This window comes from Trachurus japonicus, chromosome 10, assembly GCF_045865225.1.
Source record: "Trachurus japonicus isolate A0001 chromosome 10, Traja_1.0".
In the NCBI taxonomy this organism is placed as follows: domain Eukaryota; kingdom Metazoa; phylum Chordata; class Actinopteri; order Carangiformes; family Carangidae; genus Trachurus; species Trachurus japonicus.
This window is the reverse complement of record NC_140916.1, coordinates 26,472,768-26,493,891: the sequence shown is the minus strand read 5'-3', so window position 1 is coordinate 26,493,891 and position 21,124 is coordinate 26,472,768. Positions and strand designations below refer to the sequence as shown.

Sequence of the window (21,124 nt, the reverse complement as noted above, 5' to 3'; positions counted from 1 at the left end):
GAATGTTGCTACTTCGTGCCATTAACTATGCAATTGAGTGCATTGATTTTGCACGCATTTCATCACGATTACTCGAGTCTTTATACTTTCACAGTTAGATTAATGTTGAATCTGCTCTGTTTGGCACTTGACATATTATACAACCCAAGGAAATGAATATATATCTGTAATTACTACATAGTAAACTGTGAATATGAAGTGAATGAGTGTGAACACAAACCTGATGGAGACTGCTCAGGCCTTTATCTCTACAGGTAGACATGTTGAGTTTTGGCCACCACGACTTTCCACTGACCTTTAAAGCTGATGATGTCTTTTCTGTCTGATTTATAAACCGAACTTGAATAGACATCACAAATGCGCTTGAGGCGTCAGGCGTGATTTCTAAGGTGTTTGATTAAGTGATAAAAGGACACATCAAGAATATCCTTTCGTGTAACAACGATGCTGCATTCAAGAAATGTCCGATAGGCGAGCACATGCATAACAGGCTATAGCCTACTTTCTAAATGATTTCAGACGCGTGTGAAAGTGTCTTCCCACTGTTAGTGTTGTTGTTGGATGCATGTTTGAATATACATATTATTTCTATTCTCTCTCTCTAAACTAAATGTGCAGTTTGTCAGGATCCTGCAGCCTCTGCAGCATAGGCTACAACAATGCATAATCCCTAAGTGTGGCACTTGATTCAGCTGGCTCAGTGTGAGAATATCAAGAATATTCAGGTTCAGACGATATGATCTATCTCCTTACAAATATCAGTTCATCATTTCAGGCACGTAAGCTACGTAATGGCAAGGATCGCATACACACATCCCGTTAGGCACACACACAAATGTGAGGGGTAGGCGGATGTGCTGTATTAACGAGCCATCGCGACCTCGTTATATATTTATATATCGGAGGGGGCGTGGCCAGTGGAATCCGACTCAGCCAATGGCGTCGCAGCTCAGGCAGCGGGGCGTTCCATTCGGTTAGGAGCAGAAGTTGAACAGCGCGAGCCGAGACAGAGCTCTAGAAAGGCAGATAGAGAGAGGGCAGAGGCAACGGCCCTCTTCTGGAGGGGGGGCTTATTATAACAAATATATACACACATGTGTGAACTGTTTGGCCGCACGATAGGTCATATGTGGATAACAGTTATTTTAGAAAAGCATACCACCGCGGCTTTCCATTTAAAATGCCTATTTTACTTTTCCTGTTAGACACGTCCGCCTCTATGAATCAGCGCACTTATTTGGGTACGACGTATCTGGACATTGCTAAAGGCGCGGTTGAGGTCTTTATGAAGGTAAAGAACGATTTTACCCCGACTTTTATCAGCAACTATGCACCTTTGGTGACCTTAGGGTTCCTTGGGCAAGAACGGTCGAAATTAATATATGTTGTTTTGGTTTTCTTTTTTTGACAGCTGCGTGCCCGAGACCCGGCTAGTAGAGGCGACAGGTACATGCTAGTTACATTCGATGATCCACCATACGGAGTGAAGGTAATTAGCAACTGATACCATTTTTACATTTGACAAGTCGGACGTATTTTTCTGTCAGTGAGACTTTATTGTCCTTCTGGTTTGTAGTCAGTGTTGGGCGGCGTCCCAGTGGCGAAAAACGGCCTTTTTTTGATCCGAGTACCCGCAGACCCGGAGATGCACTACCTCCGAACATCCAGCGGACATTTTGCTTTTGTGTTGAGAAAAGTCTCGGGCGTTGAGATGGAGGCGGAGAGATTTATTATCGCCTATGACGTCGCTCTTTTTTTGACCGTACAGTGTTTAGATTGGTCAAAGAGCCCGCCAATCATCTTCTGCCCCGCCCCTTGCATCATCCACGCATTGTCATTGGCCAATCTGGGTTGAAAGTTGATAAGCCCCTCTCTTCATCATGAGATTTTTTTTATTTTTATGTGAGTTCGCTGGAAGAAAATGATAATTATTCACATGATATTTATCTGTTATGCCGATATTACGAGCATCACGTCCCAGCATACAAACAGTTTTCATCGATGCACCCAGGCAAAAAACAACAACAAAAACACATGCAACCTGTGAATCAGTGGAACAATTAGTGAGGTTTCATGTCAGCAGAGCTATCCTCACCACTAATCTGTTGACTTGTTTTATGACCTGGCTCACATCTCTCTCTCTCTCTGAACTCCTCCAGCCTAATAAAATACATCTCTTCTAAGTGCTCACAGGAAGACCTGAAGTCCCTGATCTGCACCAGCGGACAGTCTATATTAGAAATCTACTGGCTTGCCCAACTCTGTCTCCAAACAACACACCACTGCTCTCAACACAATATGCTTAGCACTTAGTCCATCCCATGCCACATGTGCTTGAAGACGCAGAAGAGTTTTGCTGTGTGAGATTAGAGGATAAATACAGAAGCATATTTCTTAAAGAATAGTGCAGGTTAAAAGGTACACGTAAATTATCAGTGAATCCCACAGTTGTTGCTGTGTGTGTGTGTGGGTGTTTTTTAATCATCCTCCCGAAAGTTCAGTTTCATTTTACTTTGCTGAACTCAAACAGTAGCTGCAGCTTTCTAAATAGCTTTTGACAAGGAGCAACAGTATTTGTTTGTCTTACAATAATTGATCACAAACCAATATAATGATGACACAATATTATATGATACATAATAATATAACGACAGTTTGTTTAAATGCATATGCATTAGGGACACATTTCCAATTATTATACAAGCAAAACAGCAACTGGGAGGAATTTAGATAATTAGGTGTAAAATATTCTGGGTTTAAAATATGTATTTTTTATAATTATGACAGAAATTGAGGCCTTTTTGTTTTGAGCAGTCTATAAAACTATAAAGCAATGGTCGGTCAATATACTGTAGTTAATGACACTATCAACTGGTCATTATTCTTTGTCATTTCTATGACTGAAAATCATTAACTTAATCTATCATTTAAATCAATTCTAATCACAAACAAGATACATTTTTGAATTAGTGAGCTAATATAACGCTGTTTTAGGAGGAAGCATTTAACTTTTTTCATGCAGAATTGTAAGGAAACATTTATTATTTGACTTAAGTTGATATATTTTGTTGTTCTTTCCACATCCTATTCTAACAGGTTTTGTTTACATAGAGCTACAACACAGATGGACTCGTATCGTGAGGTCTATTTTGATGAACTACTGTCCAGCTTCAATGTTAAAAAAAAAAAAAAAAAATAGCACAGGCTATATCAGGCTCTTCAATGACCCCCATACTAGAAAAGAAAAAAAATACCCTCTTCAGTTCACAGCACTGTTGTGAGTGGTTGCTGTCATTCATGGGAGCTGCATTTCTTCTCTCTCCTCCTGTCATTGACCTTGCTGTAGTCCAGATCATAGCCACATCCATCCCACTAAAATAATCATGCATCTAACTCCTTGGCCAAAAATAATCCAACATCTAATTCTCCTGCTTCACTTAGAACCAGCCAGGTGCTGCTGCCTGAAGTGCTCTCCTCTCATCGTCAAGTCTGTCCTCAACTTGTCTTCCTCCTGCCTCCTGTCTTCTTCCTCTCTTTTTTCCTTCACGGCCTTCTCCTTTGTTGTCTCTGCTGCTTTGTGTAGCCGGGATTATGATGAAAGGACAAGGTTATAGTGAATGGGGCTCTGATTGCACAGTTACAGTGAGGCAATAAATTGTTGATGTAGAGGGAGAGAGGGAAGAGGAGGCTGGGCAAGAAAATAGAAATATTCTGTAGTCTGAATTATTGAGTGCAAACTAAGCCTTACGTTTCTGCTTGCCGACACAAGTGTCTGTGTCTGGCTTATTTCTCTTGCTACTACTCCTGTGAATGCGTCTCCACTAAATCTTTGCCTCGGCAGCTCAGGGAGATTGCTCGTACGTCGGCATAATATTTATCTAACGCCATTCATGTAACACCCTGCACTTTTCCTAGAAATTCCATGGCTTTGCAATCATATCCCATGATAATCCAAAAATCTACCACACTGGCCTGAGGCAGAGCATGCATGTTGATACTGGTGCTTCGGGCTTTTATCTCCATCTCTGTGTGTGTGTCTTTAGCATTTTCCCCCTCCCTCTCCTGATAAAGGAAGTGGTAAGCCTACAGGTCATCCTTAGATTAAGCATGAAGCTGCAGCACTAAGGTACTTGACCTTGCTGGAGAAAAGTTCACAAGCAGTTAGACTCCCACATCCCGTCCTGTGGGAGTATAGCACCGACACAGAGGACAAGTATATTTTGCGATGCTTGTCATGTATGAAATTACTCTTTTTTTTAATAGCACCATCCAGCTCCAATGTGAGTTTCACAATGTTATCTTGTATTTGCAGAGCTTGACACGGCCCAATGTCATTTTATGGTCACAATTATGTCATGTTTCACAAAATCAGTGGGTTGCAAACATCTTTCCAAAGGTGGCTGTCACATGCTTGACATGAATCAGTTCCTGCTTGTCAGTGAACAAAACTCGCTCTGTTTCCCCGTGTAATTACATAGTATGAGCGTCTGTGGCTTCGGATCTATTTTGGTTTGTGACTCTTCACCATGTGGCTCCAGGCCTCCTCTGCCACTGTGTTGTGAGGGTGTTGTTGCTGTGCGATGCACCCGGCCCGATGCTAATGTGCTAATGTATGTATGTGTTTCAGGCCGGCTGGAAGGAGAACCATGCCACCTTCATGTGCGAGCTGAAGAACCTGCAGGCGTCTGGGCTGACGACGCTGGGTCACGCTCTGCGCACGGCCTTTGACCTGCTTAACCTCAACCGCCTCGTCTCAGGCATCGACAACTACGGACAGGTGTGTGACACCGGCACCCTGTCACTGCATTTCTTCCTCTGTTGCTATAAGAGGACAGTAGGATTATTGTTCAATAATACATCTTCTCTTTCAGTCATTTTTAATGTGTATTAACTGGAGTTTATTTGGCCCCGTTGTGTGTTGTTTTTTGTATTGCCATTTCAAACAGACATTCAGGTGAACTTCAGATCAGTCTTATTGTAAAATTCTTAGAAAAGGAATTCTTCATTCATCAAAAAGGTAGAAAAACACAGAGAATCTGCAGCTTGAAAACACACTCAGAAACTATTTTTGATTTGTGGAAAAGGCCTTTGGAGATATTTTAGTATTACTCTTAAATATATTATATTCATATTTTTTAAAACCACATGCAGTCTTGTGGTAGATGTTGCACATTATTACACTTAAAATGAGATTGTCCATTTTCACCTGCTTATCTGAGTCCAGGTTGCATTAATTTTATGAATTGTGTCATTAGAAGTTATCGTGGTACACAGCTGGGAAGGGCTGATAAGAATGGGATATGATATATGTAATAAATAATTCTCAGTCAAACCGTCCTCACTGCTTTTCCAGCAGACTTTCATATTTTGTATTCTATGACTTTGGTATCGTGTATTAAATAGGATTTTATTTGTTTTACAAAGTCTTAAATTTCACTGATTAATGACCTTATATTAATGTGGCAGTAGAACCAGAGGACAGAGACGGAGACTTAAAGTTAGTGAATTTAATCTTTAACGTGGTAGAAGGTGTGTGCCTGTGAGGAAGACACTTTACAACTTCAGTCATCACAGTAAAAAGCTCCAGGAACAGACTGAGTGTAAGAGCCAACTCCTACACTATAGTAGTGAGTTTTCCTTGGACAGATGATGAAGGACTAGTTCCTTCACCTGGAGTTAAAAATGACTTTTGCTTTCATCTCCTCACACTCTCTTTTCTCCGGTGCTCCGCTCGAACACAGAGATGGATTACTGTAGCCGAGTGCAGTGTGTGTATCAGGAGTGTGTAAAGCTACTTAGGTATTCTGTGTGTGTTTGAATTAGACGAGACTGACCCCTGCCCCCTGCAGCAAAGTGGTACAGACCTCTGTCTTTACTGCACAGGAGGACACTATGTACAGTAGCTTACAGATATGCCCTGACATAAAGCACAGAGACGGCAGCATAGTTCCTAGAAGTATCCAGAGGTAATACCACATGTGGGATAGCCTACTAAATCCATACTAATTACTGTGTGCAAGTTGACCTCTCTTTGAACAGTAGACCTATATTTTATCATGAGTGAGAGAGCACAGGAGACCACATCCATCCCATGCTTTGAGGACGTGTGAATGCTTTTCACACACAGAGAGGCCAGCAGAGTGTTTCTGCTCTGGAACATAAAGAAAGGAAGTCAGGGGACTGGGGATGAATCCGGGCCACAGTTTACTTAAAGTGGGATTTAATTGCTAAATGTTGTCATTCCTCCCTCAGGGACGTAACCCCTTCTTCCTGGAGCCGTCTGTGATCATCACTATCACTGATGGAAACAAGCTCACTCACAGCTCTGGGGTGCCAGATGAGGTGAGAACATATATATACGGTGTATATATGTATGTATATGTATGACACAAAAGACACACACAAAAAAAAACATGCAGTCATACAGCTACGTACTTTCCCATTGATGGTATAAGCTCTTTTGCCAAGTAATTCCACAACCATTTTAGTTTTTTAATCACACCAAGTGTAATGTTTGTGTGATTTGTGTTGTCTCTCTGTTGTCCAGCTGCACCTGCCTCTGAACTCTCCTTTGGCGGGCAGTGAACTGACCAAAGAGCCCTTTCGTTGGGACCAGCGTCTCTTCGCACTGGTGCTGAGGCTGCCCGGAGCAGCCACACCAGACAATGAGCAGCTCGGTAGTGTCCCCACAGATGAGTCTGCTATCACCCAGATGTGTGAAGTCACTGGAGGTTTGGGCATTATCTCTGACTCTGGCACATAAATTCCTGCATGTGTCTGTTCTGTTTTTTGTTTTTTTGTTTTCCCCAGCACCCAATAATTTGATTCTGTTACATTTGATCATTGTGTTTTCTGTCTTTTCCCTCTCAGGGCGGTCATACTGTGTACGGACACAGAGGATGTTGAACCAGTGTCTGGAGTCACTGGTGCAAAAGGTTCAAAGTGGCGTTGTCATTAATTTTGAGAAGACAGGACCAGATCCGCCTCTCGTTGGGGAAGGTGGGTGTTTACGTGATTCACACTAAGTTGACAGAAGGCAACGAGAAGCACGTTTTCTGTTTTTCCTGAATACACAAAATGTTTGGCTGTTTAAGAGGAGCACGGTCAAGTACATAAAACATGAAACAAGTGGCTTTTACACTCAAAATAAGAACATTTCATTAAGTCTCTGACACATTATCTTATCACAATCTGTACAGTTAATTATAGCAAAGACACTTAAACAGATGAAAGCAGAAGAGAATCTCCCCGTCAGTCACCACAGCTTTACACTGAAAGGAGAACTGAGTGCATTTTCAGATAAACACCTTTGCAAACAATTGCACTATGTGGAGAAAAGCACTGAGCTCCTTTGACTTATAAATCATCTGAATGAACACACTGCTTGCAACTTGCATAAACAACAGTATTTTTTAAATGAAGAATTAGAGGTAATATAGAAGTCTCTTCATGTCGTCCACAGAGGTTTTGAATTTGGTTTTGAGTAACGTTCATAATCGTTTTCTTTTTCCAGATAACTCAGTGGAGTCGAGTCGTCCTGTGTCGTCCTTCAGCCAACAGCTGTGGCACAGCTGCCACAAACTCATCTACGTGCGGCCAAACCCAAAGACGGGGGTCCCAGTTGGTCACTGGCCCATACCAGAGTCCTTCTGGCCGGACCAGAACTCTCCTACACTGGTGAGCTGAGAGCGTGACAGAGCGCCGCTAATCTCCTGTTTTTATCATGTCTGTAGATGTGGATCTCCTAGCAGACACACACTGATCCACACACTTGTTTTTACTTTCACTTTGTCTCTCTTATCTCTCTGCCTTCCTCTCTTTATTGACCTAGAACATCTAGAGCAATCCATTTTACACCTCTGTAGACTCACTCTGTGATCTCCAATGCATCGTAGTTGGCTGTTTTGTCCGTAGCATAGATTGTTTTCGCCTAACGGTTTCTTCATCTACCTCCTGGTTGTAGCCACCTCGCTCTGCTCATCCCATGGTGCGTTTCTCCTGTGTGGACTGTGAGCCCATGGTGATCGACAAACTTCCCTTTGACAAGTACGAACTGGAGCCGTCTCCACTCACCCAGTACGTTCTGGAGAGGAAGTCTCCACACATGTGCTGGCAGGTAGGGAACATCTTCACACTCCCATCAGCTCTGTTGTCAGAGCTCTTGCCTCTGGGACTTTTCTGAAAACCAGAAGAAAAAAAAAAGTTGTGTGAGCTTTATCCAGCTGAACCAGTCACTGCACACCGAGGACCTCTGAGTTATTGTTTTTATTGTCAGTGAACAAATTTGTTTTGTGTTGTCCTTGTTGTTGTCTTCAGGTGTTCGTTAGCAGCAGTGGGAAACAAAATGACCTGGGACAGCCCTTCGGTTACCTTAAAGCCAGCACCACATTAACCTGTGTCAACCTGTTCGTCATGCCTTACAACTACCCAGTCCTTCTCCCACTCCTCGGTAAGACATGTGGCATTAAACTATTTCACTCAAGTGGCCTCAAAACTTCTAGGTCAGTAGGTCTAAGCTCATATTAAATTTAAAACGATTTCCTTATCTGGGGCATGTCCTCATCATCATCAATCTTTTCCCCCAAGCTTCTGTAGTCCCAAACATAATCACAAATAACAGGTTTATAACAGAGCACCAGGTCATCTTTTTATAATGTTATGCAACATAAAGATATTATGGAATGATGGGGTATTAAGAAGGATAAATTGTTTCATACAGTGTGTGTGTTTCGATACTTGTTTTTGTCTCACCACCTGAATATTGATGTGCTGGACCACAGTCAGCCGTACAGCAGCAGTTCGATGGCTGACTGCTCACTGGTGCAGAATGCTTAAACTTTTCTCCGCTCCTCTATCCCTCCTTTCAGATGATTTCTTTAAAGTGCACAAACTAAAACCAAACCTCAAGTGGCGACAGGCCTTTGAGATGTACCTGAAGACAATGCCTCCGTACTACCTGATGGTAAGTTAAAGCTATGTGGCGGCTGCTGTGTTTCATAAATGTTTATGACGTGGATTTTTATTGTTTTCGCACACAACCAATGTCCAATGTTCGTCCCCTTTTGACAGCCCTTAAAAAAGGCCTTGAGGATGATGGGTGCACCTAATCTTATCGCGGACACCATCGACTGTGGCCTGAGTTATAGCGTCATCTCATATTTGAAGAAGCTCAGCCAGCAGGTAAAAACTCCACGTTCCCTGAACATCATTTTCAAGCTGTGATACTTTGACATCCAACAATTTTCAGAAGCCAAGTCACTATATCAGCCAGAAAATACTTAAATATACCTCTCATACCCAATCCCTGAAACCCTAGAAAGAAAAACTAAATGGTTCAAAAACATCTATCCCATCAATCCAAACATAATGGCCTTTCAGAATCAATAGGTTTTAAACACATTTTAGTAGCGACTGCTGCTTTGTATTGATCTTTAAAACAGTAAGTGAGATAGTTAGTTTAGAGAGTGACATCAAACTCATTACACATCGAATACACCAAAGCTTGCACATTCAAGAATATGTTTTTTTTTATATTCTTTATTAGATGCTTATTTATAGTCTTTTATGTGTTTGAAGAGATGTAACACATTAGTCTGTTACCTCATTAAACACAACATTAGTTTTACAGATAATTAATTTAGTAAACTTCAAAAAACGAACAGTGGGTTAGTCGGCACATTTACTTGGAAGAAATTACTCTTTTTCTGTTACTTTTCCAAGTTATATTGAAAAACTATCACTCTATTTGATATATTTATAATTTATATAACGATATCCCTCAGTGAGAATTTGGTTGTCTGGATGTTAAGTAAAATTCTGTGTTTTTCCCCTGTTTTGTTGGCATGAAGGCAAAGATCGAATCCGACCGTTTAATCGTGTCCGTGGGGAAGAAGGCTCCCCAAGAAACCGGCATAAAGTTGAAGAATCACTGCAGCTCGCTCTCTCTGGCCCACCGGCGAGACTTCAAGCAGCTGCTGCAGGGAATCACCGGGGAGGTGCCTCTTCGACTGGGCGACATCAACCTCAAAGAGTTCGCCAGCTTCCAGATCGCCCTGCTCAACAAGGTACGTTCAAGACATTTCTGAAAATACCTCATGTGGGTGAGGAAGCTCCAGAGGAAAAAGGACGGGGCGACGTTTGGTGGGTTTTCTCTGACTAGATGCACCGATGTGTTCACAGGATGTAAAACCACAGGCTTATCGAAACGCCTACGACATCCCGAGACGGAACCTCCTGGATCAGCTCACCCGCATGCGCTCCAATTTGTTGCGGACATCGCAAAAATTGATCCGAGGGCAAGACGAAGGTTTGTTATGTTATGAGACAGGATGGAGAAAAAAACACCACTCCACTGACTCCACTGATTTTGATTTTTTTTTAATATACTCTTTTTTTTCTTTTCATAACACAAACATGAGGTCATATACAAACATTCAGTCACATAATACACATAAGTGAACTGATTTTGATTTTAACAGGCAAACACTAAGTTTCATTTTTACAATACTGAAGTAGAGCAACTAATTGTATTTTTAGATGACAGGATAGCTCCAGTCTTTGCAATGCTATCATAACACAAAATGTGAATTTTATTAATACTAAAAAGATATCTTGCTCTTGCTAGACTACCTGCACAGTATTCCAGTGGCTCAGATGGGGAACTATCAGGAGTACCTCAAAATGATGCCGTCTCCTCTCAGAGAGATCGACCCCGACCAACCGAAACGTCTGCACACGTTTGGGAATCCTTTCAAGCAGGATAAAAAGGTAAATGGTATATCAAAATAAATACTAAATGTATTTTTTCTTAAATTCAGTATTTAGTTTCTTTTATCCTTAAATGTTGCATTGTGGCACATGTTTATCTCAGGGCATGATGATCGACGAGGCAGACGAGTTTGTAGCGGGCCCCCAGAATAAGAAAAGAGGTAATTCCGGTGATTCCAACTCGGGTGCTACTCTGAAGAGAAGGCGAAGTATGTCCCCGTTACTACGGCGGCCACAGACTCCACCGGGAAACACCAACCATGTGGTGGTAGGAAAGACTCCAGCCGGAGTTCAAGGGCAGCAGAACCTCATCAAACCCGTCCCGCAGCACAAAGGTACGACTGTGTGTGTGTGTGTGTGCAGCGTGTGAAGGGACTGTGCCTGAGAGGCAGCGATGTGGTTCTAAGTCAATCTTTACTTCCCCTGCAGGAGTGGACGGCAACAACGTGGTGGTCCCGGAGAGCAACGGTGACGGGGTTCTGGAGCCCGAGTCGGGGGAGATGTGGCCCATTGAGATGGAGCCGCCCGTCGCCGCGGTAAACCCGTCTCCGCTGACCCTGGAGGAGAAGGCCGGCGGGGTGGGAGCAGTGGATGGAGGAGAAGACGACAACATGACAGAGGAGAGTCTAGCGGAGGATTGTCTGGATGAGCAGTCGCCGGAGGAGAAACACAACTGTGAAGGTCTGAGTCCCCAGAACGAGTTCGAGGGGCCCGACGCCGAGCCCACCGAGCTGGAGACCATCTTCATAGCCCCACTAGATGGATGCCATGCGGAGCTGAGGTCGCGGGTCATAAAGGAGGTCCGCAAGCCTGGACGAAGTGAGTGTGGTTTAGTTTAGTTTAACTTAGTCTATTTATTTGCACCAGAAAAAATAAGGACAATTACAAAAACCCTATATGGGCTTATAAAAACACCTTCCCAAAAACTATGCAAAAATTCAAAAATAATTGAACAACAACAACAAAACAGCAAGCAATACATGTGCCTATTTATCACAAAAAGAGTCAAAATAAAATTTTGGGTGTGTATAAATGTGAAATTATGTTTGAGTGGGTGAGCTTGTATATAAGATAATAATCTAATTATAACTATACTGGAAAAGAAACTAGTGGAAATCTTGATTTATCAGATAAGCTTTCATTCTTGACTTAAAATTATTGAGGGATGAAGATATTTTGCTACATGAACACAAAGTATAGAACCTCTGTAAGCAACAGAAAACTGAGTATGTGTAGTGCGGCAAAAAGGAGGATGAAGTTTATCAGTGTGTCTCTTGTGTTGTAAGAATGGACCTGAGAGTTAACTGTGAAGAATTCATTGAAAGATTTGGGCAGCAAATGTGAAAGATTTATAAATAAATATTCATGATTGAAGTATATTAATATCATAAACTGAAAGCGGGGCAGATGAAGACAAGTGTTTAGAGTTGGTGGCTAATCTAACAAATGTCTTTTGTGTGGTTAATCATTTCTGTAAATTAGTAGGATATGTGCTAGCCCAAACAATATTGCAATAACTGAGATGTGGAGAAGTGAGTGTGGTGCGGTGTGTCAACAGTACGTTACATTGTCATGTGGGGAACGTTTGAATGGTTTATTTATCTCTGCTTTTTTCCCTCAGACTACGAGGCCATAATGTCACTACTGGAGCAGGTCAAAGGGCCACTCAATCTGCAGAGGTACTTCATCCAGCACGCCATCGGAGAGGCCGTCAGGTAAGAGACATGACTCACTCTACAGTGTTTGATCCTGTCTCCAACACATAAATGCTCAACAATGAGTCATTAGACCTGTGTCACTGCTCTCAGTATTTTTGAAGCACTTGCATCTCTGAGCTGTGACTCATAACATCATCGCAACTATGTTCTTTGCTTTTTCAGGGCAGCTTCACCTTCTTACATCTCCGGCTGGCTTCTTAATGGAAACTCGCTGCCTTTATTTCAACTATTTACTGTTCCCCCATTCATCTTTCTGCTTGTAACTCATTTCTTTCCATCTGTGGCAGGTTTAAGAAGCGGGTCCTGATCCAGCAGCTGGAGGTGGTCCTCGCTGACCTGGAGGAGAAGCACGCAGCAGCAGCAGCAGCATCCACACAGCTTCTCAATGACCACGGCAGATAGTGATGAAGACGCCTTCATCACCACCATGGGAGAGAGATGTCCTTGACATGACCGGCCTCAAAAGACCAAGTAGGAAAGTGGGGAAGGAAAAGGACAAATGCACTGAGAGCAGAGGCTCCTCCCTCCCGTCCCCGTTCTGTTACATCACTTCCTGTTCAAGGCTTTAACTGGAGGAGGAGCCGTCAGCACAGATCCACCGAGGACTTTAAATATAATCCTCTTGATATTGACAGATGCCTTAGACATCCATACGGCTTTTGTCTGTATCGGCACATTGTTCAGAAGACACACACACACATACATACACACTCCGTTAGACAGACACACAATAAGCCAACAGATCCTTTAAAGGCAGAGAGAGGGATGGACAGGATTATTCCTGTTATTCTTTACAAAGCAGACCTTTCTTCAGCTGGTCTGAAAAGTGTTTGTAAGACTGCAAGGACTTTTTCTAGAGTAATAAAAATTAATGTTCCTGTGCGGCTGACAGGGGGAACCTGTTCCCACTGGGTACCCCTTGTGTTTTTACTGTTATATCTACAAAAAAACTGCACTGATGTTTTCTTTTGTTTTTTTGTCCAAGTTGACCTTGTTATCTTGTTATTTTCCCATCATTCTCATTGGTTTATGATGATATGCATTAGTGTTAGGGGTGGGCAATATGGACACAGTCTGTGAGCGTTTACCGGTATGTCATTATGTGTAAAGCAGCAAGTTATATTGTGACATAGTGAAACTTTTCTGGAGGAAGATAAAACCCCCAGATGAAAATGTGTACGTGGCCGACCCAGTCGTTGAATTATCTAATGAAGGTACAAATCCAACATTTCCACATAAAAAGGGATTTTATTCCCACTATAAATGTTAAAGCATGTTGAATGGTGGATACATTTCTCTCATCTCATCGGACGATTGCCACATTGCCCACCTCCCAATTTGCATTTTTTTTTACTCAAAAAAGGGGAAAACTTCAAACACGTCTGTCTGAAGGTCATTAGGTCGCTTTTAAATGTCAATACTGGGTCCATTTTGTTACATTGTGTGCTTTTTTTTAAAGATGAAATTGAAGAACATAGAATTATAGAAGTATTAGTGTTTTTTGCACATGGGTGCGTTGGACTGAACACACGACCAGTTGTGTCGACTGAGCATCAGAGTCCTCTTACCTGCCATGACAGCAATAGAACATAGGTTCAGTGAATGCAGCTGTTGGTATCCATTCAGAGGTACCGTCCCCAAACACACACACACACATCTTCCTCCGCAGCACAACAAACACTCCATTGTTTCCCAGAAGTTTATTCTGCATCTGTCTGGGCTCAGTGGTCGGTCACCTGTTGTTGAGCTGTAACAGCTGGTGGTCTGGTCCGCTGCTGCTTTTTACACGTTCCTTCTTGTTTTTACAGATGTACACTACTTTTTAATGTTCATAAGGAATATAGATTATTTTTGTGAATTTGTTTATTTCAGAGTATAAGAAATATTTTGAAAGAATATGTTTAAAGCCAATTTTGTAAGCTGTTAAATACATATACAAAGTGTAAAGTTTTATGCACTTCCTCTTTTTTTAACAAAACAAAACAAAAAATAAACCACTGGTAGAAACTGGTAGTCTTCTGTCAATGTGTGTGTTTCTTGTGTGTGTGTGAGAAGTGACCATCAATCACCTTCACATGTGTTGACATTCAGACACAAAACAGTTCTCATCTGTATTTCCTGGAAACATCCACTGATGTGTGAACTGGATCTGGCCTACGACCTACCAGCCAAAGTTGCAAAACAGTTTTCATCACTTTTACAAATCTACGCATACTTTGTTTTCTGTCTCCTTTAACATCTTTGGCAAAATTTAGATTTCAAATTCAGCACAACAGTTTTTCTGACTGAATGGTTGAGTGTTGTTCCAAGTAACAACGGCAGCCATGTCTCCATGTGGCCTCCTGTGTGGAGTGCGTTCATGTGTTATGAAGGAAGAGGAGTCTCCCACAGCACAGCTACATGTGTGCAATTCTGTCTATTAACTATGACCAACTTAATAAGGCAAAACAAGTTTTACTGCTGCCCTCCTTCAGTTATCTCATGACTAAGTGACATTTATCTTTATTCACCCACTGACCTAGAACAACACAACCCATTAAACAGCACTTCCCTAAACCTTACAGTTACAATATAAAAAACTAGCCTGGATCCTTCCTAAAATAAAGGCAGCATTTCAGCCGTCATCCCAGGATATGTTATTGGTTAAATAAATCCATCAGAAGTTTTTACTTCATGGAGTTGATCTAAAAACAGATGTGTTCAATCCAAGGGAAACAACATTCAGCTGAACCTAAATTGAGACATTTAACAGTTTGAACAGGCTGAAGGTTCACACTGACACCTAGAGGCCAATGGCTGCAGCTCTTTTGAGGAGCAATTTTTTTTATGATGCTGCAGTCAAACAGCTCAGTGAGGACGGGCTAGAAGCCCAACTACGCATACAGTCATTCTGACAGTAACTTAACAGCACTGTGACTGCATTTACTTTTAATTTTTTTTGGAAGATGGCAGCACAGGATATGATTGATCCTCAGTTTGTGAGATTTAATCAAAAGTATCTTTCAAACCCCCTGCATGAGCTCTGAGGGGAAAAAACACCAACACCTTATAAAATCAGTATGCCTTTTATTAAATTAAAAACAATCTGTTGCATCTTAACAAAAAAGTAAAATGAAGGAAAATTGAACGTCACCCAAATTAATGTACCATTGCTCTCTACTTTGCCTTAGTGTTCACAGTATCGATGAACGGCTGTCTAACGTTTTCTGCTCTCACCTCCAGCTGATTTCCTGTGGCATAAATCACACCTCTTTATTGCATACAGGATGTACAGACGAGCCTTCGAGCTTCCAGGAAATCATCAAAGGGAAAAGGGGGGTCCTCAGTTCATACAACAAAACTCATTTCAGTTAAAAGTTCTGCCCGGGCAGCTGCTCGAGACTGATGTGTGGTTGAAAGGAAACAGTAACTTAACAGGCATTGTTACGCCCCTCATACAAAGGATATACAAAGGACAGCAATATCCCAGTTCAGTTCAGAAGGGACAACAGAGGGGAGATGTCTCGGTATCTTAAGACTCCAACGCGTTTCTACTGTATATACAAACAAATCTGCTTGAAAAAAACTGAAGGGTTGGCACAGTCAGTGTTGAATAATGGTAGTGACCACTTCTATGGACAGAGATGCAAGTTTGGACAGTATATTAGTTTATATACAAATACAAATTAAAGTAGAGGAAGATGAATTCTCACTTTGCCCCCTCTGTCTAACAAAAACAAATCTTATCTGACGTAGATGATATTACAGGCAGGAAAAGGCCAGTCTCAGTGCAAATGCTCCAGCTTGCGTAGCCGTATGGGGTTGGGGAGAGCTTGCTGGTTGCGTGCAGAGGATGGTTCTTCCTCCGGTGAGCGGAATAGCACCCGACCCCGGTGATTGAAAAGGTAAAAGGACGGGTGGTTCCTCAGTGTATCGAATGTTCTGGGGAGAAAAAAAAAAGAGTTATGAAAAGGCTGGAACTGCAAATATTGTGCTGCTTTCAGAACCGCAGAACAACTGCTGCATGTGCATTGTACCATCTGTACCAGACAGAGCTAAATTCTCCTGCAGTGCAAGCTTCTTTATATGGCAACATATTTATTCTTCTTCTGACAATATCTAAAATGAGTAGATGAATCAGTGCTGCTGATGGAATTCAAATTCGAACACATATCAACTTTAAAAGACTCCCAAAATGATCTAGTTATCACTGTACAGCACAGTGTGCACTTATATGCTGTTGGCTATGATATGAAGATGTAAGTCTGTGTCACACAACAGCTTCAGGATTAAAGTGGATAAATATAAATAATAACCTAGTGATTTAGAGCAGTAGCACAACAACTGGAGATTATCTAGTGGTTAATGATCAGGTTAATTAAACTAGCAATTAATCATATTAGTCTTTCCTTTACCCTTTTTGTTTTATGACTGTGAATTGAATGTGTTTTTAAAAGAAAAAAATGTCTTTATAAAAGAAATGACCAAAACGTAGCCTCCAACATGTTTTAAATGTATTATTTTCCTGTCACTTGCCAGTATGATACTTCTATTTACAAATGATGATTAGCTGATTATCTTTGCAGGAATGACAGTATATTGAATATCTGAAGGCTCAAAACAACCCAGATGAAAATATAACTGTGGCCTCTGTGAAAAAAATGTCAAAATCAATTTATTTTGGTCATCTTTAAATTTTTCATAGATTGAATGATTAATGACGGAATCAAAGATTAATTTCCCTTTTAAAGAGTTATTAAAATTCTGGTATAGCGCCTTTATTTTTAACAGACTTGGTTGACTGAGCTGCAGCCGACCTTTCCCAACATACAGGCCACATTACTCAATAACACAACAGTGCCTCTGGGAGGGTGAGTGTGTCTCAGTGGGAACTGACTCACAGTAACGTTTCTATAAATGCAAGTGAGGTGGTGAAGTGCATGTTCCCGCGGTGGCAGGTGGACACAAACACCTCCACTGTCAGGGGAGTGAGGTGCTGCAGGGTATATCAAACCTACTTGTTTTTCAGCTCTGAGGAAGCATCCATGTCTTTGAATTCTCCAGCAATGTGGACAATACCATAACAGGTCATCACAAACGATAGGAGGGTCTGTAATACAATCTGAAACAGGAGAAGGGGTCGTGATAAATAGAGACAATTCTTAAGGTTTTTTTTTTCTTTCAAAAATTCAATGAACATTTAAAGGGTTAATGCCACTCACATCAATTGGTAGTGTCTCGTTTTCCTTCTCTGTGAGCCTCATGTATGATCGATCTGATGGGAGAAATGAGATGGATTGATGAGCAAATGTGTTCAAAATCTGCGATTATGCAAGTCACACAGGTCGATGCATCCTTCTGGCCGTGGGCTTTATAATAGTTGTGGATAAAACAGCCTCTTGTCTGATTCAAAGCGGAGCTAAGCCGCGCTAGCATCTAGTTAGCCTGCTGTATGACCGACAGGCCCATCCCGGTGTTTTATCGACCTGCCGGGAAACAGCGGAGCTCCCCGCGGGCTACGGGGCAACGCCGAGACCCGCGTCTTCGCCCCCTGTTCAGATACTCACGCTGTGCCGCCGAGAAAGCTGCGTGAGCTAAGGCAAAGAGTCCGACGCCGACAACACCTTTCCAAAACGACGAGGCCATCTTGAAGCGGAGCGATGAGGAACTGTATGCAGTGTCGTAAAAAACGCTGTCGTAAAAAAATAGTGTCGTAAAGAGCCGCAACCATGACAGTGTGAAAAATTATTACTAACTGAAGGAAAACGACGTGAACGCATTTGAATTAAAACATATATGAAAAAAAGGAAACATTAGATGACTTAAAATTATTTATTTGTCATCTTCTGTATTTCTGTGAGCTTATTTGTTCGTTAATTGATACCCCCGAGGTAGTGAGGGCTCTTATTGTGAAGTAACCCGTTAACATCCGGTGTAGCCGCTAGCCCTTCCTGTTAGCTAACCCAGCTCTCTCATGCCACACCACATTTAGCTATTTCTCATTCAATATATCTTCTCAGTCCGTAGTACTCACTCGAGCAAACACAAACATGGCAGAGGCCATTCAGAAGAAACTAAAGGCGGAATTAGAAAAACATACACAAATGCAGAAAGGTAGGTGCTAGCAGAGCATGTCTTTTTCTCTTATCGTGCCATGTTGTGGGCGAGCTAAGTGACCATATAGGGATACCTCGTTCCTACATGAAAGGAGCTACATCGACATTTCCCACTGATTAAAAGTATTACTTATGGTTACAGCAACGTTTTATTGTGTAAATGTGATAAATATGATTTCACACAAACCCTTACAATAATCACATGTGTGTCTGTCTCTCAGATGTTAGCAAGAGCGTGTCAGCCAGACAGAAGCTGGAGTCTCAGCTGACAGAGAACAACATTGTCAAGGAGGTAAGAGCGTTTTATTGTCCTCCTTTTATATCAGTATGCTTGAGTGGGCAGTACAGTGTTGTGTAATTAAAGTCAGACAGTGTTTGGAATTAAAGATGTGATCCCTCTCTCTGTCTCCATCTCTCCAGGAGCTAGATCTGCTGAACAGCACAAACACAGTTTATAAGCTTATTGGACCAGTGTTGGTGAAGCAAGAACTGGATGAAGCCAAAGCTACGGTTGGGAAAAGGCTGGAGTATATTAATGGAGAAATGTAAGTCACTAAATTTGGTTATTTCCATAGCAATCATACCCAAGTCTTACCTGATACGGTATCTGAGAAATACTGTATTTAAAGACAAATAGATATTCAGTACCCTTAAAGGAATTTATTATATACATGACACACCAACATCTTTCTACATATTCATTAGAAGAGCTGTCTTACATGGAGAAGTCCATATTCTCATATGTATCAGTCCTGTGTGGTTATAGGCACTCAGGTATGAGTTGACAGAGTGCACACACAATGTAGTAATGTGTGGAGAGAAGTGGAAAGGTTTTCCCTGTAATGAATTGCAGCTCGGCCATACTGCCACTCAGAGTAGTCTCTGATAAACATTAATAATCTACGACTGCAAAGCTTCTTTTATTTGACCATATCTGTGAGCACCATATTCTGAAATATACTGCACATATGAGTTATGTGGTTCCCTCAGTAAACAGTCGCTCTATTTTGCTTCAAGTAATGTTCATATCCAGATTGAATAAATTATTACAGTGACTCCAATAAAACCTATGCTAATGAAAGGCAACTTTTAACGTGACCAATGCAGCTTCCTTTAGTTGGACATTGAAGCGGTCTACAATAAACTCAGTTATTACAGTGAAATTTACACTTTGTGACCTTTAATTAATCAGTCTAATATCACACACAAACTTTAAATGTTACGTTTTAATCCCTTTCATTTTAAATCTATGTATGATGAATGATAAAGGATCTACTCTAAGCGATGCGGTTCCCTCCCTGCACACAGAGCAATTTCAGTCCAAACTGTTCTCATCTGTGGTTCTCTGGTGGCGGAACAAACTACTGCATCCTCTCAGAGTAGAGGTGTCCACCTGCCTCTCTAAAGCCCTAACACTAGTATTTACTCTGCACTTTTGCTGCACTTCCTTATCTCCCTACACTTACTGTACTTTCTAATTACATTAAGATACCTGTACTCAATTGAAGCTTACTGATGTCCTTCACTTTTATGTTTTATCTGGGATAAAAGCATCAGCCATAAGATTTAAATGCAAGTAATTTCCTCTAGCAGATAACACCACAGTGAGTTTTATTATACTGCACCCTCTTCTATGTGATTGTGTGTTTCTTGTTATTCAACAAATTGAAGTAGAATGGGACACAACTGTGTGGTTAGATAAATGATTGAATGTCACCGTTGACTCGGTGTGACTCAGCTGCTTCTAATGGTGTAAATGAAGAATTAAATCCTCACAAACACCTCAGGAGTGGAAACTGAGACAGACTTCAGCTGTGTAATTATGATCAATAAGGATTAATAAGACAATTTTAGTCTTTACTCTCGTCGGTGTGATCACGGTTGTATGTTTATAATGGCACAATATTAAACACTGATGTGCTTCATTTTTATGGTTAGTCTTGTGGCACATTTGTATCGATTTTAATTTTATTGTTTTTATACTGCTGTTACCTAGCCTCCTGTTTATGTTTGTAGGACAGATAACTACCATTAGCACATAGAATTGCCTGTACTATGGTATGAAGTCAAAAAAATGATATTTTAGAGACGTGAGCAACATTTCTCATAAGTACATTCAGTGAGTGTAGCTATGGTCAAATGTGTGTTTTTCTGGTGTTTCTGTTACATTGCACAATTGATAATGTGTTGTTTTGTCCTGTTCTAGTCAGAGGTACGAGACCCTCCTGAAAGACATGGAGAAGAAGTCTGATCAGCACCGAGAAGTGTTGGCCAGTTTACAGCAGGAGTTCCAGCGAGCTCAGGGCCTCACTGCCGGAAAAGTCTGACCACACACACGCTCCCACACACATTGATGCATTGATAGGGGATAGTCATAATACCATGTACATCTGCTGAGTACATTCTGCTTGTATCTTGTCGTTATTTTACAGTGTTATTACTGTGGCATTTCTCTTGTTAATAAGAATAAACATGTTTTTCATGAACGGTCATATTTTCACATTTGATTTTATTTGTAGTTGAGTGAGTTTTCTTCAACTGATA

At 41.4% G+C, this 21,124-nt stretch overlaps 3 protein-coding genes across 3 annotated transcripts; 2 read left to right on the top strand and 1 right to left on the bottom strand.

The window, feature by feature from the left end:
- Positions 1–986: 986 nt before the first annotated feature.
- ints6l (integrator complex subunit 6 like) lies at positions 987–14,498 on the top strand. The gene is made up of 18 exons (XM_085788453.1): positions 987–1,291; positions 1,412–1,489; positions 4,628–4,777; positions 6,253–6,342; positions 6,548–6,731; positions 6,871–6,999; positions 7,514–7,677; positions 7,964–8,116; positions 8,317–8,449; positions 8,868–8,962; positions 9,070–9,180; positions 9,849–10,064; positions 10,180–10,306; positions 10,625–10,767; positions 10,871–11,102; positions 11,197–11,586; positions 12,389–12,482; positions 12,773–14,498. The coding sequence occupies exons 1-18, from the start codon at positions 1,181–1,183 to the stop codon at positions 12,885–12,887; spliced, it is 2,715 nt and encodes a 904-aa protein (XP_085644579.1). The 5' UTR covers positions 987–1,180; the 3' UTR covers positions 12,888–14,498.
- A 1,033-nt stretch (positions 14,499–15,531) lies between these two features.
- On the bottom strand, positions 15,532–18,116 carry mmgt1 (membrane magnesium transporter 1). The gene is made up of 4 exons (XM_085788451.1): positions 18,032–18,116; positions 17,687–17,739; positions 17,483–17,586; positions 15,532–16,406 (listed from the first exon to the last, which is right to left on the bottom strand). The coding sequence occupies exons 1-4, from the start codon at positions 18,108–18,110 to the stop codon at positions 16,250–16,252; spliced, it is 393 nt and encodes a 130-aa protein (XP_085644577.1). The 5' UTR covers positions 18,111–18,116; the 3' UTR covers positions 15,532–16,249.
- A 391-nt stretch (positions 18,117–18,507) lies between these two features.
- Positions 18,508–21,072, top strand: pfdn6 (prefoldin subunit 6). The gene is made up of 4 exons (XM_085788452.1): positions 18,508–18,578; positions 18,802–18,872; positions 19,001–19,125; positions 20,787–21,072. Exons 1-4 carry the CDS (start codon positions 18,515–18,517, stop codon positions 20,905–20,907), a joined length of 381 nt encoding a protein of 126 aa, XP_085644578.1. The 5' UTR covers positions 18,508–18,514; the 3' UTR covers positions 20,908–21,072.
- Positions 21,073–21,124: the final 52 nt, after the last annotated feature.

Excerpts from the sequence above, each read along its gene's own strand:
- ints6l (XM_085788453.1), top strand. The coding sequence starts at position 1,181 with ATGCCTATTTTACTTTTCCTGTTAGACACGTCCGCCTCTATGAATCAG. Across the intron at positions 1,292-1,411 it reads CGGTTGAGGTCTTTATGAAG|CTGCGTGCCCGAGACCCGGC; the intron begins GTAAAGAACGAT and ends TTTTTTTGACAG. Across the intron at positions 9,181-9,848 it reads TGAAGAAGCTCAGCCAGCAG|GCAAAGATCGAATCCGACCG; the intron begins GTAAAAACTCCA and ends GTTGGCATGAAG.
- pfdn6 (XM_085788452.1), top strand. The coding sequence starts at position 18,515 with ATGGCAGAGGCCATTCAGAAGAAACTAAAGGCGGAATTAGAAAAACAT. Across the intron at positions 18,873-19,000 it reads AGAACAACATTGTCAAGGAG|GAGCTAGATCTGCTGAACAG; the intron begins GTAAGAGCGTTT and ends CCATCTCTCCAG. Across the intron at positions 19,126-20,786 it reads GAGTATATTAATGGAGAAAT|TCAGAGGTACGAGACCCTCC; the intron begins GTAAGTCACTAA and ends GTCCTGTTCTAG.
- mmgt1 (XM_085788451.1), bottom strand. The coding sequence starts at position 18,110 with ATGGCCTCGTCGTTTTGGAAAGGTGTTGTCGGCGTCGGACTCTTTGCC. Across the intron at positions 17,740-18,031 it reads AGCTTTCTCGGCGGCACAGC|ATCGATCATACATGAGGCTC; the intron begins GTGAGTATCTGA and ends TTCTCCCATCAG. Across the intron at positions 16,407-17,482 it reads TCCTCAGAGCTGAAAAACAA|AACATTCGATACACTGAGGA; the intron begins GTAGGTTTGATA and ends TTTTCTCCCCAG.